General features: G+C 44.2%; 1 protein-coding gene across 1 annotated transcript in view; it reads left to right on the top strand.

Annotated features, from left to right (window-relative positions):
• Window positions 1-10,156: 10,156 nt before the first annotated feature.
• The window catches only part of MTO1 (mitochondrial tRNA translation optimization 1), a 43,740-nt gene continuing 30,253 nt past the window's right edge, over window positions 10,157-23,643 (top strand). The window contains exons 1-4 of the mRNA XM_082260176.1: window positions 10,157-10,214; window positions 17,023-17,221; window positions 18,751-18,950; window positions 19,549-19,666. Of these exons, the coding sequence (XP_082116302.1) occupies window positions 10,158-10,214; window positions 17,023-17,221; window positions 18,751-18,950; window positions 19,549-19,666 (574 nt within the window). The 5' untranslated portion in view covers window position 10,157. The remainder of the gene's footprint in view (window positions 10,215-17,022; window positions 17,222-18,750; window positions 18,951-19,548; window positions 19,667-23,643) is intronic.

Raw genomic sequence — 23,643 nt, 5'->3', positions numbered from 1 at the left:
CTTTCCCTTAGTTAGTAAACGCAATAACTTTCGCGCAAACCAATCAAAATACGCTTTTTCCGTTTTTTTTACCAAACATATGTAGCAGAAAACAAATTGGCCTAAAATGTTAAAAAATTTTGATTTTTACATTTTCTTTTGGGGAATTTCATATAAAAAAATGTGAAAAATATTGTTATTTTTGCAAAATTGACGCTATTTTTTTGTTTATAGCGCGTGATCAAAAAATCGCACAGGTGATCAAATACCACCAAAAGAAAGCTCTGTTTGTGGGAAAAAAAAGGACGTCAATTTCGTTTGGGTACAGCATCGCATGACTGCGCAATTGTCCATTAAAGTCACGCAGTGCCGAATCGCAAAATAGGCCCTGGTCAGGAAGGGGGAAAAATCTTAAGTGGTTAATTCAGAACAAAGCTACATCCCCAGTTATAAGAGGGTGTGCACACTTATGCAACCACATTATTTTTTATTTTTACTTCCCTCCCTAAAATATTTCAGTTTTTTTTTTATTTGAATTGTACAGTTTATAGGTCACATTAAAGGTGGAAAAAGTTCTGGAATGATTAATCTTTGTCTCATTTTTTCATCGCAGAAACATGACATTTTAACAGGGGTGTGTAGACTTTTTAGATCATAGTTGCATAGTTAGTCAGGTTGAAAAAAGTCCATCTGGCTGAACCAATAAAAAAAAAAACCCATACAATCCCATATACACAATCCTATACCTGCAGTTGATCCAGAGGAAGGAGAACAATCCTAGCAAAACATGATCCAATTTGCTACAGTGGGCGGGGGATCCTTCCTGATCCCCCGAGAGGCAATTGGATATTCCCTGGATTAACTTTACCTATAAATATTAGTACCCAGTTTTATTATGTACACCCAGGAAAGAAGCCAGGCCTTTTTTTAAAGCAATCTACTGAGCTGGCCAGAATCGCCTCTGGAGGGAGTCTATTCCACATTTTCACAGCTCTTACGTTGAAGAAACGTTTTCATATTTAGAGATGAAATCTCTTTTCCTCTAGGCATAAAGATTCCCCCCTTGTCCTCTGTGATGACCTTAAAGTGAATAACTCAACACCAAGTTCACTATATGGACCCCTTCTGTATTTATACATGTTGATCATATCCCCCCATTAATCTCCTTTTCTCAAGAGAGAATAAATTCAGTTCCTCCAATCTTTCCTCATAGCTGAGCTCCTCCATGCCTCTTATCAGTTTGGTTGCTCTTCTCTGCACTTTCTCTAGTTCCCCGATATCCTTTTTAAGAACTGGTTCCCAAAACTGAACTGCATATTCCAGATGAGGTCTTACTAATGATTTGTACAGGGGCAAAATTATATCTCTCTCTCTCTGGAGTCCATGCCTTTCCTAATACAAGAAAGGACTTTACTTGCTTTGGAAACAGCAGCTTGGCATTGCATGCTATTATTAAGCTTATGATCTACCAGAACACCCAGATCCTTCTACGCTATGGTTTCCCCCAGTTCTACTCCCTCTAGTATGTATGCTGCATGCATATTCTTAGCCCCCAAGAGCATAACTTTACATTTATCAACATTAAACCTCATTTGCCACATAGTTGCCCAATGAAACAGTGCATTGGGGTCTCCTTGTAAGTTGGAGACATCCTGTAAAGAAGTTATTCCACTGCAAAGCTTGGTGTCATCTGCAAAGACTGAAATGGTACTTTTAATACCAGACCCTATATCATTTATAAAGATATTAAAAAGTAAGGGTCCCAACACTGAACCTTGGGGTACACCACTGATAACTTTAGACCATTCAGAGTAAGAATCATTAACCACTACTCTCTGAATTCTATCTCTTAGCCAGTTTTATATCCATTTACAAACCAATCTTTCCAAGCCTGTAGACTTTACCTTGCACATTAGCCGTGTGTGGGGAACTGTGTCAAAATCCAAGTATACTACGTCCACAGCCACCCCTCTGTCCAAGGTTTTACTTACCTCCTCATAAAAAGAAATCAGCTTTGTTTGACAACTTCTGTCTTTCATGAATCCATGCTGTCTGCTGCTTAAAATATTTTTTTCCCAGCAAGAACTCATCTATGTGGTCTTTTTTTAACCACTTAAGGACCGGAAAGGTTTTACCCCCTTAATGACCAGGCCGATATTTACAATTTGGCACTGCGTGACTTTAACTGGCAATTGCGCAGTCATGCAATACTTACCCAAACAAAATTTATGTCCTTTTTTTCCAACAAATAAAGCTTTCTTTTAGTGGTATTTGATCCCCTCTGCAGTTTTTATTTTTGCAATATAAATGAAAAAAGACCGGAAATTTTAAGAAAAAATTACATTCTCTTTGGTTCATTGACGGACACAGACAAAAATTGAATTTATAGTATATTTTTATAAGAAGAAGTAGAAAAAACAGGATTTTTGACTTACCATAAAATCCATTTCTCTGATGTTCTTAGACGGACACAGCTCCTGGTAATCATAACCATTGGGTTATACTGCCCCCTACAAATGTAGGACACTAGGCAAAAAATTTTGGCTACATCCATGGACAGTCCCAGGAGGTATACTCCCTCTCTCTGCTATAGTCATTCAGTTTTTGTTCTGTCTAGTCAGGAGTTAGGACCTAGTTCCTTGCTGGGATCTCTGGTCCTGGCAATTTTTTTTCTTTTTAGATGGATATTTTTTCTCCTGGATTTTCCTGTGAGATCTATAATCAACTGCCAGACTGGGCGACGGCCTAGATAATCTAGATCCAGTGGTCACCCCAGTCTGGCCAGCAAACACGTGCAGACCTCAGCCTCCGCACTAGATTTGCCGCGACCTAGCCACACCAGACGGGGGCTGGCCGAGTTAAACGCCTCGCGAGGTCGCATATGACCGGGTCTCGACCCGAGTTGCAGCATTCCTCCTGGCTGACAGCCCCCCATTTCCATGGAGAGGGGTTCTGTCTGGAGCGGTGCCAGCCTGGCTCCTGGTATGGTGAGTAGCTGTCCCCCCTCTCCCCCTGGAGGCTTTGGGGGTGGATGTGGGCCCCTCCTTCCGACAGTCGGACCCCCATGTTCCCCTCCTTCCTGCAGGCCCCCCCGTACGCTCCGCCCCCGTACGCATTACTTCAACCAATGAATCTGTCAGCAGGGGTCCCTCCCCTGCCCCCCCCTCCCCTCCACATATACGCTGGGGCTGTTTGGGTGGTCTAGCAACTGTTCCGGGGGTGTGGGCAAGGCACCTACTAGTGATGGAGGCCAAGGGGGGTGTGCCGCCAGCAACCAGACGATCAGCTGTGCAGGGGTGGGTTGTACCTGGTGGGGGCTACTGCCAGGGCCCCCATCCTGCCTGGATCTGTCCCCTAGACCTGGTCTCCCTCCTGGGTCCCTGTATGCCTTGTGGTGCCACCATTTTGTTGATATGGGGAACAATCGCGGGTGCCCGGCGGCAATCTTCACAAAACTGTTAGCCTCGGTGCTAGCTTTGCTACGCTGACGGGGGATCATGGCACTGGGCTACCTGGACGATCTTCTTCTGCGAGTGGAGTCTCCCACTGCTTTGGTGGAAAATCACAATACGAACTCTGTGGGAGTTCGACTGGATTCTGAATTTTCAGTAGTCTGCTCTGGCTTTGTCCACGAAGCTGGACTATCTGGGTCTGACTCTGGACTCGACCTTAGACAGAGTGCTCCTTCCTCTGAACAAACTCCAGAAATTGCATGCTGCGATTCGCCTCCTGCTGTCCAACAGATGGTCATCCCTCTGGACTTGCATGCCAATGCTGGTCCTGATGGTGTCTACCTTTGTGGCGTTTCAGTTTGCAAAGTTCCATACGAGGTCTCTTCAAAGGGAGATTCTGACCAAATTGGACAAGACTCTGCAGTCTCTGGACAATCAGATCCGGCTGAGTTGGAGAACGAGGGAGTCCCTGATATGGTGGCTTTCGTTCTCCGGCGCTTTGGCTGGGAAAATCCTTCCTCCCCTTGTACTGGACAGTGGTCACCACGGATGTCAGCCTGTCAGGCTGGGGAGGCGTCCTCTGCAAACATTTTGCTCAGGGGATCTTGACACTGGACGAGTCCAGACTACCGATCAATATCTTGGAATTCCGAGCGATCAGACTGTGTCTGGATCGTTGGATGGATCGTCTTCAGGGTTGTCCAGTGCGCATTCAATTGGACAATGCCACGGCCATGGCTTATGTCAATCACCAAGGGGGCACAAGAAGTGTCCTGGCCGCTCTGGAGGTAGCCGGCATTCTAAGGTGGGCAGAACAGTTCCTTCCAGCCCTCTCTGCAGTACAACTTCCTGGGTGGAAAATTGGCAGGTGGATTACCTCAGTCAGCAGGCGCTGGACCAAGGGGAGTGGTTCCTTCATCCGGAGGTGTTTCATCAGCTATGTCTCAGTTGGGGCACCCCAGAGGTGGATATGTTGGCGTCTCGGCTCAAAAGAAAGGTGCAGAGGTTTGTAGCTCGGTCAAGGGATCCTCTGGCGGATGCCACAGACGTGCTGGTGGCCCTTTGGGGTCAGTATCTTCTGATTTATGCCATTTTGTTATGTTACAGCCATATTCCAAAATTGATTAAATTCAATATTTTCTTTAAAATTCTACAAACAATACCCCATAAATAATGACAACGTGAAAGAAGTTTGTATGAAATCTTTGCAAATTTATTAAAAATAAAAAAATCCCATGTACATAAGTATTCACAGCCTTTGCTAAATACTTTGTTGAAGCACCTTTGGCACCAATTACAGCCTCAAGTCTTTTTGAGTATGATGCTACAAGCTTGGCACACCGATCTTTGGGCAGATTCTCCCATTCTTCTTTGCAGGACCTCTCAAGCTCCATCAAGTTGGATGGGGAGCATCGGTGCACAGCCATTTTCAGATCTCTCCAGAGATGTTCAATCAGGCCCACCCCTTGTCCCGGCCCTGCCTGATGTAAAAGGGAAATGTGATGAGAACACCTGTTGTAAAGGGAAACTCTGATGGGGACCCATTTTGTACAAAGGAATCTCTGATGGGGACGCCTGATGTAAGGGGGCAGTGTGGTAGGGTTACTCTGAAGAAGACACCTGATTTAAGGGGGCAGTGTGTTGGGGTCTCTCTGATAGAGACACCTGATGTAAGGGGACAGTGTGGTTGAGTCACTCTGATGAAGACACCCGATGTAAGGGGGCAGTGTGTTGGGGTTACTCTGATGGAGACACCTGATGTAAGGGGGCAGTGTGGTAGGGTTACTCTGAAGAAGACACCTGATTTAAGGGGGCAGTGTGTTGGGGTCTCTCTGATGGAGACACCTGATGTAAGGGGACAGTGTGGTGGGGTCACTCTGATGGAGACACCTGATGTAAGGGGACAGTGTGGTGGGGTCACTCTGATGGAGACACCTGATGTAAGGGGACAGTGTGGTGGGGTCACTCTGATGGAGACACCTGATGTAAGGGGGCAGTGTGTTGGGGTCTCTCTGATGGAGACACCTGATGTAAGGGGACAGTGTGGTGGGGCCACTCTGATAGAGTCACCTTATGTAAGTGGACAGTATGTTGGGGTCACTCTGATGGAGACACCTGATGTAAGGGGGCAGTGTGGTGGGGTCACCCTAATGGAGACACCTGATGTAAGGGGGCAGTGTGGTGGGGTCACCCTAATAGAGACACCTGATTTAAGGGGACAGTGTGGTGGGGTCACTCTGATGGAAACACATGATGTAAGGGGGCAGTGTGTTGGGGTTACTCTGATGGAGACACCTGATGTAAGGGGGCAGTGTGGTAGGGTTACTCTGAAGAAGACACCTGATTTAAGGGGGCAGTGTGGTGGGGTCACCCTAATGGAGACACCTGATGTAAGGGGGCAGTGTGGTGGGGTCACCCTAATAGAGACACCTGATTTAAGGGGACAGTGTGGTGGGGTCACTCTGATGGAAACACATGATGTAAGGGGACAGTGTGTTGGGGTCACTCTGATGGAGACACCTGATGTAAGGAGGCAGTGTGTTGGGGTCACCCTAATGGAGACACCTGATGTAAGGGTGTGTTGGGGTCACTCTGATAGAGATGCCTGATGTAAGGGGGCAGTGTAGTGGGGCCACTCTGATAGAGACACCTGATGTAAGTGGGCAGTGTGTTGGGGTCACTCTGATGGAGACACCTGATATAAGGGGGCAGTGTGTTGGGGTCACCCTAATGGAAACACCTGATGTAAGGGGGCAGTGTGGTGGGGTCACCCTAATGGAGACACCTGATGTAAGGGGGCAGTGTGTTGGGGTTACTCTGATAATGACACCTGATGTAAGGGGGCAGTATGGTGGGATCACTATGAGGGAGACATCTGATGTAAGGGGGCAGTATGGTGGGGTCACTCTGATGGAGGAATCTGATGTAAGGGGGCACTGTATAGGGCATACCATATGTAAGGGGGTGATGTGATGGGAGCATCTGAAGTAGAGGGACACCTGGTGTAAGGGGGATTGTAATGGAGACACCTGATGTAAAGGAGAAATGTTATGGGGAAATTTAATATAAAGGGGCATTCTGATGAGGACGTCTGATGTAAGGGGGCACTCAGATGGGGAAATCCGATGTAAGGGGGCATTTTGATGGGGACATTTAATGTAAGGGGGAACCCTGATGGGGAAACCCGATGTAAGGGGCCTTGTGATGGGGATACCTGATGTAAGAGGGTGCCCTGATGAGGACACCTAATGTAAGGGGGCACTCTGATGGGGACACATGATGTACAGGGGATCTCTGATGGGGACAACAGATGTAGAGGACACTGTGATGGGCACACAAAATAAGGGAGGACTCTGATGGGGACACCCAATGTAAGAGGGCGCTTTGAAAACTGACAATATAAACAATTGAAATTGTATTTTGCTTATTTTTTTCAAATAACTACATAGTGTATATACTAGTGTCCTGTACATAGTGTATATACTAGTGTCCCGTACATAGTGTATATATTAGCGTCCCGTACGTAGTGTATATACTAGTGCCCTGTACATAGTGTATATACTAGTGTCCCATACAAAGTGTATATATTAGTGCCCTGTACATACGAGTGTCCGTACATAGTGTATATACAGTGCATTGCGAAAGTATTCGGCCCCCTTGAACTTTTCGACCTTTTGCCACATTTCAAACATAAAGATATAAAACTGTAATTTTTTGTGAAGAATCAACAACAAGTGGGACACAATCATGAAGTGGAACGACATTTATTGGATATTTCAAACTTTTTTAACAAATAAAAAACTGAAAAATTGGGCGTGCAAAATTATTTAGCCCCTTTACTTTCAGTGCAGCAAACTCTCTCCAGAAGTTCAGTGAGGATCTCTGAATGATCCAATGTTGACCTAAATGACTAATGATGATAAATAGAATCCACCTGTGTGTAATTAAGTCTCCGTATAAATGCACCTGCACTGTGATAGTCTCAGAGGTCCGTTTAAAGCGCAGAGAGCATCATGAAGAACAAGGAACACACCAGGCAGGTCCGAGATACTGTTGTGGAGAAGTTTAAAGCCGGATTTGGATACAAAAAGATTTCCCAAGCTTTAAACATCCCAAGGAGCACTGTGCAAGCGATAATATTGAAATGGAAGGAGTATCAGACCACTGCAAATCTACGAAGACCTGGCCGTCCCTCTAAACTTTCAGCTCATACAAGGAGAAGACTGATCAGAGATGCAGCCAAGAGGCCCATGATCACTCTGGATGAACTGCAGAGATCTACAGCTGAGGTGGGAGACTCTGTCCATAGGACAACAATCAGTCGTATACTGCACAAATCTGGCCTTTATGGAAGAGTGGCAAGAAGAAAGCCATTTCTTAAAGATATCCATAAAAAGTGTCATTTAAAGTTTGCCACAAGCCACCTGGGAGACACCAAACATGTGGAAGAAGGTGCTCTGGTCAGAAACCAAAATCGAACTTTTTGGCAACAATGCAAAACGTTATGTTTGGCGTAAAAGCAACACAGCTCATCACCCTGAACACACCATCCACACTGTCAAACATGGTGGTGGCAGAATCATGGTTTGGGGCTGCTTTTCTTCAGCAGGGACAGGGAAGATGGTTAAAATTGATGGGAAGATGGATGGAGCCAAATACAGGACCATTCTGGAAGAAAACCTGATGGAGTCTGCAAAAGACCTGAGACTGGGACAGAGATTTGTCTTCCAACAAGACAATGATCCAAAACATAAAGCAAAATCTACAATGGAATGGTTCACAAATAAACATATCCAGGTGTTAGAATGGCCAAGTCAAAGTCCAGACCTGAATCCAATCGAGAATCTGTGGAAAGAACTGAAAACCGCTGTTCACAAACGCTCTCCATCCAACCTCACTGAGCTCGATCTGTTTTGCAAGGAGGAATGGGCAAAAATTTCAGTCTCTCGATGTGCAAAACTGATAGAGACATACCCCAAGCGACTTACAGCTGTAATCGCAGCAAAAGGTGGCGCTACAAAGTATTAAGTTAAGGGGGCTGAATAATTTTGCACGCCCATAGTGTACATACTAGTGTCCCGTACATAGTATATATACCAGTGTCCTGCACATAGTGTATATACTAGTGTCCTGTACATAGTGTATATACTAGTGTCTGTACATAGTGTATATACTAGTGTCCTGTACATAGTGTATATACTAGTGTCTGTACATAGTGTATATACCAGTGTCCGTACATAGTGTATATACTAGTGTCCTGTACATAGTGTATATACTAGTGTCTGTACATAGTGTATATACTAGTGTCTGTACATAGTGTATATACTTGTGTCTGTACATAGTGTATATACTAGTGTCCGTACATAGTGTATATACTTGTGTCTGTACATAGTGTATATACTTGTGTCTGTACATAGTGTATATACTAGTGTCTGTACATAGTGTATATACTAGTGTCCGTACATAGTGTATATACCAGTGTCTGTACATAGTGTATATACTAGTGTCTGTACATAGTGTATATACTAGTGTCCTGTACATAGTGTATATACTAGTGTCTGTACATAGTGTATATACTAGTGTCTGTACATAGTGTATATACTAGTGTCCTGTACATAGTGTATATACTAGTGTCTGTACATAGTGTATATACTTGTGTCCGTACATAGTGTATATACTTGTGTCTGTACATAGTGTATATACTAGTGTCCTGTACATAGTGTATATACTAGTGTCCGTACATAGTGTATATACTAGTGTCCTGTACATAGTGTATATACTAGTGTCCGTACATAGTGTATATACTTGTGTCTGTACATAGTGTATATACTAGTGTCTGTACATAGTGTATATACTAGTGTCCTGTACATAGTGTATATACTAGTGTCCGTACATAGTGTATATACTAGTGTCCTGTACATAGTGTATATACTAGTGTCCGTACATAGTGTATATACTTGTGTCTGTACATAGTGTATATACTAGTGTCCGTACATAGTGTATATACTTGTGTCCGTACATAGTGTATATACTAGTGTCCGTACATAGTGTATATACTAGTGTCTGTACATAGTGTATATACTTGTGTCCGTACATAGTGTATATACTAGTGTCTGTACATAGTGTATATACTTGTGTCTGTACATAGTGTATATACTAGTGTCCGTACATAGTGTATATACTAGTGTCCGTACATAGTGTATATACTAGTGTCCGTACATAGTGTATATACTAGTGTCTGTACATAGTGTATATACTTGTGTCTGTACATAGTGTATATACTAGTGTCTGTACATAGTGTATATACTAGTGTCCGTACATAGTGTATATACTAGTGTCTGTACATAGTGTATATACTAGTGTCCGTACATAGTGTATATACTTGTGTCTGTACATAGTGTATATACTAGTGTCCGTACATAGTGTATATACTTGTGTCCGTACATAGTGTATATACAGACATTAGAGTTGGACTTTTCCTGCTGGTTCTCCTTATATTTGAATTCAGTTTCCTCATCTAGATTGTAAACATAAACCCACAATTGGAAGTTCTGGAAGAATTCTGTGAAGCATTTCTCCCCCATACTGGTATATTCATTCTTCTGTACAGCTTCATATGACAACAGGCATAGTGAGGACAGGGCTACAGAGGATGAACAGCTGCATTCCTCCAGGCCAGCAGAGGGCTACAGAGAGCCCTTCTTCCCTTCTCTCCCTCTCACCTCTATGGTAAGTTATGAGGTCATCAAGATGGCTGCGTCCATAGCAGAGCATGGGGGGAAGGTAAGGATGGGAATTCAGGGGGACACAGGGAAGGTGACACTTGGGGGAAATCATTGTAGGGAACAGGGAAAGGTTTTGGGTCTACAATGGAATTATAAAGGGATCCTTGTATTGGTGACAACAATAACATATCTGACAAGGAAAGGGGACACCTTGTACTGAATATATAATATGTGTGTGGGGGAGGTGTGATGTATGGTTACATTACATTACAGTGTTTACTTTTTGTTTCCCCTTTATTTTTTAACCCTTTTGCTGCCAGAGCCACATTTACACCACACAATACAATTGCATTGCTTTCTCAAGTGCAAATTTTCATTAAAAAAAAAAAATACACAAACATTAATATTAGTGCACAGTCACACAATATATTACCCAACATTTGCTATAATACGAAGGATGAGGTTTTACCGAGTAAATAGATACCCAACATGCCAAGCCTTATATTGTGAATGCCCATAAAATGATGGCAAACTACCCTAAACTTTCTAAGCCCTCCTTCACATTGGAGCGATTTGTTATTCAATTTGACAGGTCAAAATCCCATGACTAGTTGTAGCCTATTTCCGGCAATGACACCGGTCCAATCAGTGTGACGCTGACTTCGCGAGCGCTGTACCGGTTTGCAAAAGTGGTTCCTGCTCTACTTTTGGCGATTTCGGGTGAGACTTCAGTAGACATCTGTGCATGAAGCCTCACAGATGTATTTCAAGTCGCACTGAAATGCGGTTTTAAAATTGTGTGGCTTTGAAATCGTGCGACTTCAGATCGTCGCTTTTTTCTACTGTAATTCCTCTACCTTCCAATGGGAGGCAGAAGTGAGGCAGTAAGGCGCTCCAAAATAGTGGAGAGGAGCTTTTTCTTTCATAGAGTTAAAGTGGTCCTGTGGGTTGGTTGTGGGCAGAGTAACCAAGCATTGTGTATGGTGCCATGGAGTTACCAGGAAAAGCCTTTGCAGTTCAGCAGTTTAGAGTTGGACCCTTTTCATGGACTCCGCTTGCTCAGCTGGGATTGCTCTGTTGATCCCTATTGAGCAGGTGGATGATGGGTCCCACTCCACTCACTTTGCAGAGATGGACCTGTCAGAGTCCCGCTCTCCTCTATGGGGGGATCAGATGAAAACAGACAGCCTGTCCATTTTCATCCAATGCGACTCACTGGATGGATGGCGAACGTATCGCCATTCGTCTGTTTTCAGCGGATCTTGTTGGATCGGATGCCAGGCAGGTGTCCACTTACATCCACCTCCCCATTGTGTGGAATGGGTGGCCTGATCAGGTCCACCTGAAAAACGGCTGGGCAGACCTGATTGGTCCGATCGTGTGAAAGGGGTCTTAAAAAGGAAGTAAACATTGCATACTAGCACATTATGTGACACTTACCTGCAAACGAAGGCCACGTTGTCCCCGCTGGCGGGCGAGGGGCCGATAATAGCTATAACTATGTGAGCGCTTCACTTCCCCTCCTCTGACACGGAAGTGAAGCGCTCACTTAATTATAGCTATTAGCGGCCGCCCGCTCGCTCGCCGGTGTGTTAGTTCATTCATGCACATCGTAGTAGTAGTGACATCACCGGGAGGCGGGCTGCCGGCCAGAGGTGGGTCTTTTGAAAGGAAGGACACAGGAGGAGCTGAGAGTAAGGAGATTGCATCATTGGGATGGGGAGGGACGCTGAGGCGAGGTTACCAATGGTATTTGTATTATGTAGCATGAGGGGGTTAATGTATTGCCACTGCTGGTCACTGATGCATTAATGACCGACCAGTGGCAGTTAATTAACCCCTTTGTGCTGCATTAGTGCAACCAGTGTTAATTAACACTGATACTGGTCGGTCATTAATGCATCAGTGACCAGCAGTAGCAATACATTAACCCCCTCATGATGCATAATACTAATACCATTGGTAATTAAATTAACCACTTGCCAACCCATCACAGTACATACAGTGCCTTGCGAAAGTATTCGGCCCCCTTGAACTTTTTGACCTTTTGCCACATTTCGGGCTTCAAACATAAAGATATAAAACTGTAATTTTTTGTGAAGAATCAACAACAAGTGGGACACAATCATGAAGTGGAACGAAATTTATTGGATATTTCAAACTTTTTTAACAAATAAAAAACTGAAAAATTGGGCGTGCAAAATTATTCAGACCCCTTAAGTTAATACTTTGTAGCGCCACCTTTTGCTGCGATTACAGCTGTAAGTCGCTTGGGGTATGTCTCTATCAGTTTTGCACATCGAGAGACTGAAGTTTTTGCCCATTCCTCCTTACAAAACAGCTCAAGCTAAGTGAGGTTGGATGGAGAGCGTTTGTGAACATCAGTTTTCAGTTCTTTCCACAGATTCTCGCTTGGATTCAGGTCTGGACTTTGACTTGGCCATTCTTACACCTGGATATGTTTATTTGTGAACCATTCCATTGTAGATTTTTCTTTATGTTTTGGATCATTGTCTTGTTGGAAGACAAATCTCCGTCCCAGTCTCAGGTCTTTTGCAGACTCCAGGTTTTCTTCCAGAATGGTCCTGTATTTGGCTCCATCCATCTTCCCATCAATTTTAACCATCTTCCCTGTCCCTGCTGAAGAAAAGCAGGCCCAAACCATGATGCTGCCACCACCATGTTTGACAGTGGGGATGGTGTGTTCAGGGTGATGAGCTGTGTTGCTTTTACGCCAAACATAACGTTTTGCATTGTTGCCAAAAAGTTTGATTTTGCTTTCATCTGACCAGAGCACCTTCTTCCACATGTTTGGTGTCTCCCAGGTGGCTTGTGGCAAACTTTAAACAACACTTTTTATGGATATCTTTAAGAAATGGCTTTCTTCTTACCACTCTTCCATAAAGGCCAGATTTGTGCAGTATACGACTGATTGTTGTCCTATGGACAGAGTCTCCCACCTCAGCTGTAGATCTCTGCAGTTCATCCAGAGTGATCATGGGCCTCTTGGCTGCATCTCTGATCAGTCTTCTCCTTGTATGAGCTGAAAGTTTAGAGGGACGGCCAGGTCTTCGTAGATTTGCAGTGGTCTGATACTCCTTCCATTTCAATATTATCGCTTGCACAGTGCTCCTTGGGATGTTTAAAGCTTGGGAAATCTTTTTGTATCCAAATCCGGCTTTAAACTTCTCCACAACAGCATCTCGGACCTGCCTGGTGTGTTCCTTGTTCTTCATGATGCTCTCTGCGCTTTAAACGGACCTCTGAGACTATCACAGTGCAGGTGCATTTATACGGAGACTTGATTACACACAGGTGGATTCTATTTATCATCATTAGTCATTTAGGTCAACATTGGATCATTCAGAGATCCTCACTGAACTTCTGCAGAGAGTTTGCTGCACTGAAAGTAAAGGGGCTGAATAATTTTGCACACCCAATTTTTCAGTTTTTTATTTGTTAAAGTTTGAAATATCCAATAAATTTCGATCCACTTCATGATTGTGTCCCACTTGTTGATTCTTCACAAAAAATTACAGTTTTATATCTTTATGTTTGAAGCCTGAAATGTGGCAAAAGGTTGCAAAGTTCAAGGGGGTCGAATACTTTCGCAAGGCACTGTATACTGTGACAGGGTGGCAGCGACAGGTGTACGTCGCTGCCTGTTTTTGGTGTATGCCCCTGTTCTATCTATTTTAAAATCATTTGGGGGAAAAAAGTCATTTTCGGTTTCGGTTTTCGGCCAAGGGCATCCTGCATTTTCGGATTCGGCCCAGAATTTTCATTTCGGTGCATCCCTAGTGCAAACCCTCTATGCATAACCAATATATTGATAAAAGAAGCAGTGCTGTTATTATACTAAATCAAAAATATACAATATTCATAGATGATATACCTAAATGCCTTATGTGTCCATACAAAAATACAATGCCCTCCAAAGACAAATTGTATGAATCAATTAAAAAAAAGTGTCCATAAATCCTTTTGATAGCCTTCAATGGTACTTTTCATGCCATAAATCCACAAACTCAACATGTGATCTTCCCTCCACCATAAAGATAACACACTCACCAGAGCGTCATGATCAAGCAGTCTGTATCGCTTTAAATCTCCTCTAATGGCTCCAGATGCAACAAGGAAATTTTCCATCACTCTCAATTAGTTCCCTGATGTAATGTCAGGAAATAACAAAAAAAAAAAAAATTTGCGTAGAACTAAACTCAAAACTTTTGCTTTTTCATTTGGATAGTTTAATGAGGGTTATAACCTCTGTCAGGTTTTTTTGCCCATCTGTGTCCCATTACAGGGAGAATATCATTGCTATCTGTCCTATAGCCTAAACAGGAAGTGAGAGGAAATCCCTGCTAACTAAAGGCCCGTACACACTTGACAAAAATTGGATGAAATATCCTCCGATTTCTCTCTCGTGCTCAGCGGTCATTATCGTCTTTAGTTGACAGTACATACATGTTCACGAAATTTCTCGTCCGATTTATTTATTTTTTTTTTGGGACATTTGTTCCTAGACTTCTGGGTCGTCAGCAACTTCAGATCATGCGCGGTCCTGCATACACATTAAACGAAAATTGGTCGTCTGGGGACGGACGATAAAAATTTTGGTGTTTGTCCCTCCGTTTTTTTTTTTCGTTGAAAATGTCGTCATCGGCTGCTGAAAGTTGTGTACACACTAGCCGCAAATCGTACGATTTTACCTCGGACGGGAATTTTCGGCAGATTTCCTACAAGTGTGTACCCCACTAGTGTGTGAGGGAATACCTGGTTGTCACCAGAACTAGTGTCCCTATTGGAATATTTCCTCTCTATTCCTGTTCTGGTGACAATTCAAAATTTGGGATCTTCTTTCACTCTCAGTGATAACAGTAAACTGGACAATTAGAGAGGGCGAATCCCACAAGGGGGGCACTGACAGCAATAAAAACCTGACAGGGGTGCTAATCCCTCTCCACTTCATCCGAAACGAAAAAAGTTTTAACTTCAGTTATATTTTAAAGTGTTTCTAAAAGTGTGTATATATATATATATTTTTTTTTTTTTTACAAAATAAAAAACATGTTATACTTACCTGCTCTGGTATTGAACACAGCAGCCCCCCTCTTCTTGGGTACCCCGTTAGTGCTTCTGGGTCCTCCTCTTTATCCAGTGCTGTAATAGGAAGCCTCTCCTTATAGGGGCACTAGTGCAGGCTTGCTTGCCAGCCCCACTGCCTGCATCCATAGACACAGAAACCGGTGCCCAGCCCTACCCCCTCTACCCTGTCACAGAGTTTGTTTGACAGCGGGGGCAATGTCTGCTGCTGCTATGGATCTGCCCTGTGAGGAGGCACAGAGAGCTGCTGCTCTCATGCACAGCACTGGATCGGGATGGGCTCCGGTATAAGTGGGGGCTTTGGGGGGAGCTGGATACAGAAGTTTTTTTACTTTCATGCATAGAATGCATGAAGGTAAAAAAACTGCAGCCTTTAGAACCACTTTAAGTTCATTGTTAACACAAGGGGAAACTAATAGCCCCATTTGATAACCTTTTGCTGTGACAGGTTCCCTTTATTGAGACATCAAGTGTCTATAAGACCCCTGATGTCTCCCCTGCACTCCACTTAAAGCTGACTTCCAGAAATTCAGCCACTTTCTAAAAAATGAAGGCACGCTATGAATAAAGTCCAAGGAGTGCATGACCCCTCCAGGACTTATCTCTATAATTTATATCTGACAGGTTTATGGCTCTGCCTGAGCATACACTGATATACTCATGGCTTTGACAGAGAGGAGAAAATCACATACAGAAACTATACCTTCCCATCCTCTCTGCTGCCCATTCACAGAAGCCTTTGTATTATGTGAACGAGTTCACATAATACAAAGGCTTTGGTGATTGGGTAGGGGAAGGGGAGGATACAAGAGAAATGGCCGCACACCAAGCGATGGCTCGCGATGAAAGGCTTTATTGAACAACTATGCAAGGTACAGCAAAATGGATGGTAGACATGTTTCACACGACTCGCAGCGTGATTGTTCACTAGGTAGTGAACAAGCATGCTGTGAGTCGTATATAACATGTCTACCATCCATTTTGCTGTACCTTGCATCCTTGTTCAATAAAGCCTTTCATCGCGAGCCATTGCTTGGTGTGCGGCCATTTCTCTTGTATCCTGTTTCCAGTGGCAATCTGAGGTCCTGCACCCATGGCTGGCTGTGAAGTTCCAACTGCCTGAGCGGTGTACATCTCTTTCTCTGTGCAGGGGAAGGGAAGGGGCAGGCATAGCAGCTGCAGCGACTCTGCTGTTGGAGATGCCAAGAGACCAGATGGTTCAGGGTCAGGCTCCCGAAATTACAGCAATAGCTGTCTTCTGAGAGTGCAATAAACCTGTCAGATTTAAATAACAGAGGTCCAGGCGATGTCATGCACCTTGCTGGAACCAACTCATAGTGTACCTTCACGTTTTACAAAGGAGATGAATTTCTGGAGTTCCGCTTTAAGGTAATGGAACGCAGATCATGCTGTATTAGCTTCTTCTCTAGACCAAAGCAGCCGGAAGAAGTGACAGCAGAAACCGGAATCCCCCTATTTTCCTTTAATAGTAAAGGAAAATTAGCTTTTTTCTCCTGTCCTCCTTCTTTTATTTATTTTTTTTTAGATTTTTATATCTGTCAATCCTCTAGCCATTTGCTTGTGGTCACATGTTCAGCCAGCCTTCATTAGCATTTTCTGCTGGACAAAAGAGTAAATGAAGAATTCTTTACCATAAGGGGGTACCATGGTCAGGATGGTCTTAGGGAGTCATTTGGTTATAGAGTGTGATTTACTTGTGTGCATTGATCTGAGAAGTGACTTCTGCTTTTTTCCTGCAGTGGATCCTCTTCCATGGAGTTCGATATTCTGTTCCCCGGCTTCTCAGACGCACAGTATCCTCCACCATTAATGAGGAGAACGCCCAATGCTACAATGTGGTGGTGGTTGGAGGAGGACATGCAGGCACAGAGGCTGCTGCAGCGGCAGCACGGACCGGTGCCAAGACACTGCTCATCACACACAAGGTGGAAACCATAGGTAAGGATAGAGGGCACTTCACTTGAGTTCCTGATATGATCCCTGCACAGACTACATATCTGAACTCAATATGTCATTGCTCTTTAGCACAGAGCTGGATCGAGATCGGGCTTGGGTAAGTATAAGGTGGGGGGGGGGAGAGCGGAGCACAGAAGGTTTTCTACCTTAAAGCCCCCCCCCCCCCAAAAAAAAATAGATTCTGTTTCTTTAAAGCATGTTATACAGCACAGTGCTTGTGCTGTGTAATTTGGCTCCTTGAATCCCCTGAAAATTGGCTGATCCTGCCTTGTTCTCCCCTCCCCCTGTACACTGACCACGGTTTATCATGGCTGCTGAGCCCTGACACTGTGGTCAGTTAACGTGCCTCCGTCATCTGCAGCTCTCCTCTGTCCTCCTCTGTCTTTCTCTCCCCCTCCCCTCCCGGTCTGTCAGCTCGTGACAGTGCCCACCTCTTTCCTTCCTGCTGCTGAAATTACTTTTATTCTTTCATATATTCATGTGTGTTTTGTTATGCTATGTGCTCCAGTCTCTGTGTTTTATAAAAAAAAAAAATATGTTGTTCTTTACCTGATTTCAGAGCATATATCGGCGCTCACGTGACCGGCCGCCTCTCTCCTCTCACCCTGACTGACGTCAGCAGGGGATTCTCAGCCCCTCCCGCTGTAGCTGTCTGATTAGGAGAGGAGAGAGGCGGCCAGTCACGTGAGTGCTGATATGAGCTCCTAGAAATCGGGTAAAGAACAGCATTTTTTTTTTTTTTTTTATAAAACGCAGAGACTGGGGCACATAGCATAACGAAACACACAGGATTATCTGAACATAAAACAGTAGCTTAACAAACACTTTAATGCAGAGAATGCCTTTACAACTATTTTACCTACCAAATAGAGGCAACGAAGGATCACATGATGGTGATCCTTCATTGCCTCTAAAAAGCCTGCTTAGTCATTTTCACCTACAGGTAAGCCTATAATAAGGCTTACCTGTAGGTAAAATGAATATCTCCTAAATGTGCACCATTTAGGATATATTTACCCTAAATGTAGCCAGTTACGTCACCGGCGCATGCACTCTGAAGATCCGACGTCATCGTGGCTTCAGCCAAACACATAGCATAGTTCTCAACATGAGAACCCAGAAGAAAGACGGGAACATGTCAGCTGTCTCCGAGGTGACAGCACAGCGCTGAAGGGCTTTGTTCCAGGGTGAGTATTTTTTTATAATGTGCTAGTATAAAAAAAAAAAAAAAAACACATTACAAACAGCCACAAGTTACAACCGCTTTAAATTGTGAATGTGTAGGTGCTGGTGAGGCAGGAGGTTTGGGGGGGAGACTTTTATTTCTTTAATTCAAAGGGTCAGCATTGCAACCAGGAAACTGACATCTCCTGAAGGAATCTAGCGATGGAAACCTTAAAGGTTTCCATAAAATCCATAAAGTGGCCATTTCTTATACGGAACGCTCAGTCGGGGTCAATACATGAAACGCTCTGTCTCTAACAATGGTTTATTTATTTCTACCTGTCTAGGTCAGATGTCCTGTAATCCGTCGTTTGGTGGAATCGGTAAGGGTCACCTAATGAGGGAAGTGGACGCCCTGGATGGAGTCTGTGGGAGGATCTGCGATAAATCGGGAATCCACTACAAGGTCTTAAACCGCGCCAAAGGTCCAGCAGTGTGGGGACTGCGAGCACAAATCGACAGGAAGATGTACAAACAAAACATGCAGGTATAATGTCATCTACCTTCACCTACCTATTCCACAAACCATAACAAGGAGTAATTGTGCTGTGCTAAGTGATTTCGTTCAGAAATGACATTCATTTTACAATCGAATGTTAAAAGCAAGTGACATTTTTCGAACAACATTCGTCCATTCATCGATTATACAAAGAATTTTCGTACAAATATTCTCGTCCGAGTGTCTAGTATTCCAATGTTTCTCTTCTCCCTCAGTTTTTCTCCATCACTCAGCTAATGTGACCCCAAAGCTGATAGAGGGAGGCCGGGGAGGGTCAAAAATTGATGCTATGCAGGCAACTGACATCCTCTATATCAACTGATGATGTCATTGGTCGTTAGGACGCTGGCAGCTAGAATGTTGTAATGGTGTACTATGAAAACCTGTGGCTTTGTGTAAGTAAAATTCAGGTTTCATCCACCCACTGCCTTGTATACAATTTTGGGGCAATTTTAAGGCATTTTGCCTAGGCACCCCTCAAGAAACCTCAAGGCACCCCAGGGTGAAAAAGGCTGCTTTAGCTTGTGTATAGATTTATCCAACTGTTTTTAATTAAAACTTTCAACACTTTCTGTTTTTTGTCTAGAAAGAGATTCTGAACACTCCTGGCCTCACCGTAAGAGAAGGATCTGTAGAAGATTTGATTTTGGATCCACCAGATCCTTCTCGTCCTGGAAAGTGTCAAGTCAGTGGGGTCATGCTAGGTAAGATACTTTCTCTCTTCTTAAAAATTATTCAGCATGACACTATCTTTAAGGCGGATCTTCACCTTCTCTCTCATCTTTCTGCTTCTGCACCCCAACTCCCCTCCACTGTTGAAATAGGATTTTTTTATTGACCTTTTTTGGGTGAAAACTCTTCTAGCCTACACCCCCCCCCCCCCCCCCGGCCTTCCATTTGCCTAGTTGAAAAACATGCATTTTGTCCGCTGTGCCTCCTAGGATACATAGTTACATAGTTACATAGTTACATAGTTACATAGTTAGTGAGGCTGAAAAAAGACACAAGTCCATCCAGTTCAACCTATGTGTGTGTGTTTGCTTTTAACCGTACATTGTATACCCCTGTATGTTGTGGTCTTTAAGGTGTCCATCCAATAGTTTTTTGAAACTATCAATGCTCCCCGCTGATACGACTGCTTGCGGAAGAGAATTCCACATCCTTACCGCTCTTACAGTGAAGAACCCCTTACGCACTTTAAGGTTAAACCGCCTTTCCTCTAGTTTTAGTGAGTGGCCACGTGTCTTATTGTATTCCCTTACTCTAAATAGTTTGTTCCTTATGCTAGGGTCGCCAGTACAGTATTTGTACATTGATATCATATCCCCCCTCAAGCGTCTCTTCTCCAGAGAGAATAGGTTCAGTGCATGTAGTCTTTCCTCATAGCCGATGTCCTCCATTCCCCTAATTATTTTTGTTGCCCTTCTCTGGACTTTCTCCAGTTCCAGCACATCCTTCCTGAGGACCGGTGCCCAGAACTGGACAGCATACTCCAGATGTGGCCGGACCAGAGTCTTGTAGAGTGGAAGAATAATCTCTTTATTTCTGGAGTGAATCCCCTTTTCTATACAACCCAGTATTCTGTTGGCTTTGCTTGCAGCGGCTTGGCATTGCATGCCACTTCCAAGCCTGTTGTCTACCAGTACCCCCAGGTCCCTTTCCATCCTAGACTCACCCAGAGGTTCCCCCCCTAGTGAGTAGCTTGCTTTCTGGTTTCTGGCCCCCAAGTGCATTACTTTACATTTTTCTACATTAAATCTCATCTGCCATGTAGTTGCCCACCCCGTTATTTTGTTCAGGTCTGCTTGCAAGATTTCCACATCCTGCATAGAAGATATTGGCATGCCTAATTTAGTATCATCTGCAAATACTGAGATTGTACTAGATATCCCCTCCTCTAGATCATTTATGAATAAATTAAACAGGATTGGTCCCAGGACAGAACCCTGGGGGACCCCACTTTCCACACCCGCCCAATCCGAGTACTCCCCATTAATCACCACCCTCTGTACTCTCCCCTGGAGCCAGTTCTCTATCCAGGTACTCACCTTATGGTCCATACCTACCTTCCTTAGTTTGTACAGTAAGCGTTTGTGGGGAACGGTGTCAAAGGCCTTTGCAAAGTCCAGATACACCACATCCACAGGCTTACCTTTATCTAAGTGGCAGCTCACTTCATCGTAGAAGGTTAATAGATTGGTTTGGCATGAACGATTTTTCATGAATCCATGCTGATTACTACTTATAATACCGTTTTCATTACTAAAGTCTTGTATGTGGTCCCTTATCATCCCCTCCAAAATTTTGCAGACTACAGATGTTAGGCTGACCGGCCTATAGTTACCCGGGATATATCTCGGCCCCTTTTTAAATATTGGTACCACGTTGGCTTTTTTCCAATCAGCTGGCACCATACCCGTCTGTAAACTATCCTTAAAGATCAAGAATAATGGTCTGGCAATCACCTGACTGAGCTCATTTAGAACCCTTGGGTGCAAGCCATCCGGTCCCGGGGATTTATTTATGTTAAGTTTCTCTAGTTTAGCTCTAAGTCTATCCTCTGTTAGCCATGGCGGCACTTCCTGAGGTGTATTATTTAGTTCGGCCTTACAAGCGGGGTTCGTGTAGCCCCCCGATTCCTTTGTGAAGACTGAAGAAAAGAAATTATTTAACACTTCCGCCTTTTCTCTGTCCTCAGTGGCCATTTTTCCTTTATCATCTTTTATGGGGCCAATGTGTTCTGGCCTCGCTTTCTTACTGTTTATATACTTAAAGAATTTCTTGGGGTTCTTTTTACTCTCCTCCGCTATATGTCTCTCGTGTTCTATTTTAGCCGCCCTGATTTCATCTTTACATTTCTTATTACACTCTTTGTAATGCTTAAATGCTGCCAATGACCCCTCAGTCTTGTATTTTTTGAAGGCCTTTTCTTTAGCTCTAATATACATTTTTATGTTGGAGTTTAGCCACCCAGGGTTTAGTTTTGCTCTTTTAAATTTATTTCCCTGTGGAATGCACTGGTCCACCCCCTTGTTAAGTATGCTCTTGAAGCACTCCCATTTTTCCTCCGTGTTCTTTGTTCCCAGGGTTCTATCCCAATTGATATTTTCTAGCAGCGAGCGCAGTTTAGGGAAATTGGCTCTTTTGAAATTCAGTGTCCTTATATTACCCTTGTGTTTCCTATTACTGTAATTAATACTGAAACCAATTGACCTATGGTCACTGTTCCCTAAGTTGTCCCGTATTTCTATATCCGTGAGCAGGTCTGTATTGTTGGTAATCAGTAGGTCAAGTACCGCATTGTTTCTTGTCGGTGCATTCACCATCTGACCCATGAAATTGTCCTGCAAAACATTTAGGAACTGCCGAGCCTTGGCTGAATGCGCGGTTCCTTCTGCCCAGTCTATATCAGGATAATTAAAGTCCCCCATTATAATGACATTTCCCATCCTTGCTGCCAATCCTATCTGTAACATGAGGTCCACCTCACCCTCCTCCCTCTGGTTTGGGGGCCTATAGCATACGCCCAATATTACCTTCCCCACCGTGCCTTTCCTTTGAAGCTCTACCCATAGGGATTCTGCTTCGTCCATAGCTCCATTATTAATATCATCCCTCATATTTACCTGTATACTGTTCTTAATATACAAACATACCCCTCCCCCTTTTTTACCCTCTCTATCTCTGCGATAAAGGGAATACCCCTGAATGGACGCCATCCAGTCATGAGAGCTGTCAAACCAAGTCTCAGTTATCCCCACAAAATCTAAGTCCTCCTCAAACATCAGCAGCTCCAGCTCTCCCATCTTGTTGGCCAGGCTTCTGGCATTGGTATATAAGCCTCGTAATTTTGATGTTTTTAGGCTGCTCTCTTGATTTTTCCCCGTACCCACACATTCCACATATCCCAGGAGACATTAGCAGGCTTAGCATTGAGTCATTGAGAGAGCCCCCCCGCTGAACCCAGCATAGCCCGATGTCACAAATGAACATGGCGGTGCGGTACTGAAAGGAGGAGGATTTCCACAGGACACTGCTGGATCTGGTGGATGGGTGCGTATGTTTCCTGTGCAGGACCTGCAACTAGGGGTTAAAAAAATAGATAATGAGGGGAGGAGGGTAAAGGACCACTTTACCTGAGCTTCATGATTTAGGCCCCTTTCACACAGGCGGACCGTTCGGATCCGCCTGTTAGTTTTTTTGGCGGATCTGAATGGTCACCCCATGCATCTCTATGGGACATCGGATGTCAGCGGAGACATGTCTGCTGACATCCGATCCGTCAAATCTGGACGGATGGAAACCCTATTTTCCATCTGTCCACGGTCCGTTCCCATCTGATTCCCCCATAGAGATGCATGGGGACCTGACAGCTGTGTCTCCGCACACAGCACAGAGAACAGCTGTCATCCTCCTGCTCAGCGGGGGATCGACGGATCGATCCCCCGCTGAAAAAAACGGAGTCCGTCCGACGGACTCCATGTGTAAATGAGCCCTTAGGCCCTATTTACACTTTCGATTGTGGGGGGGAGTGTTTACAATTACCCGTGGGATAATGCGCGGGGATCCCTGCGAATAGGTGTTGGTGCAATGTTCGAATTAAAGGCATGGGAGACTGGCAGCATTCCCAGCTATTCGCTGCTGTTCACAGGTAATCATCAACTTGGGCCTATCACCTGCA

Source organism: Pelophylax lessonae, assembly GCF_965119305.1.
Source record: "Pelophylax lessonae genome assembly, chromosome: 6".
Lineage (NCBI taxonomy): Eukaryota > Metazoa > Chordata > Amphibia > Anura > Ranidae > Pelophylax > Pelophylax lessonae.
This window is presented reverse-complemented; position numbering and strand designations above follow the sequence as displayed.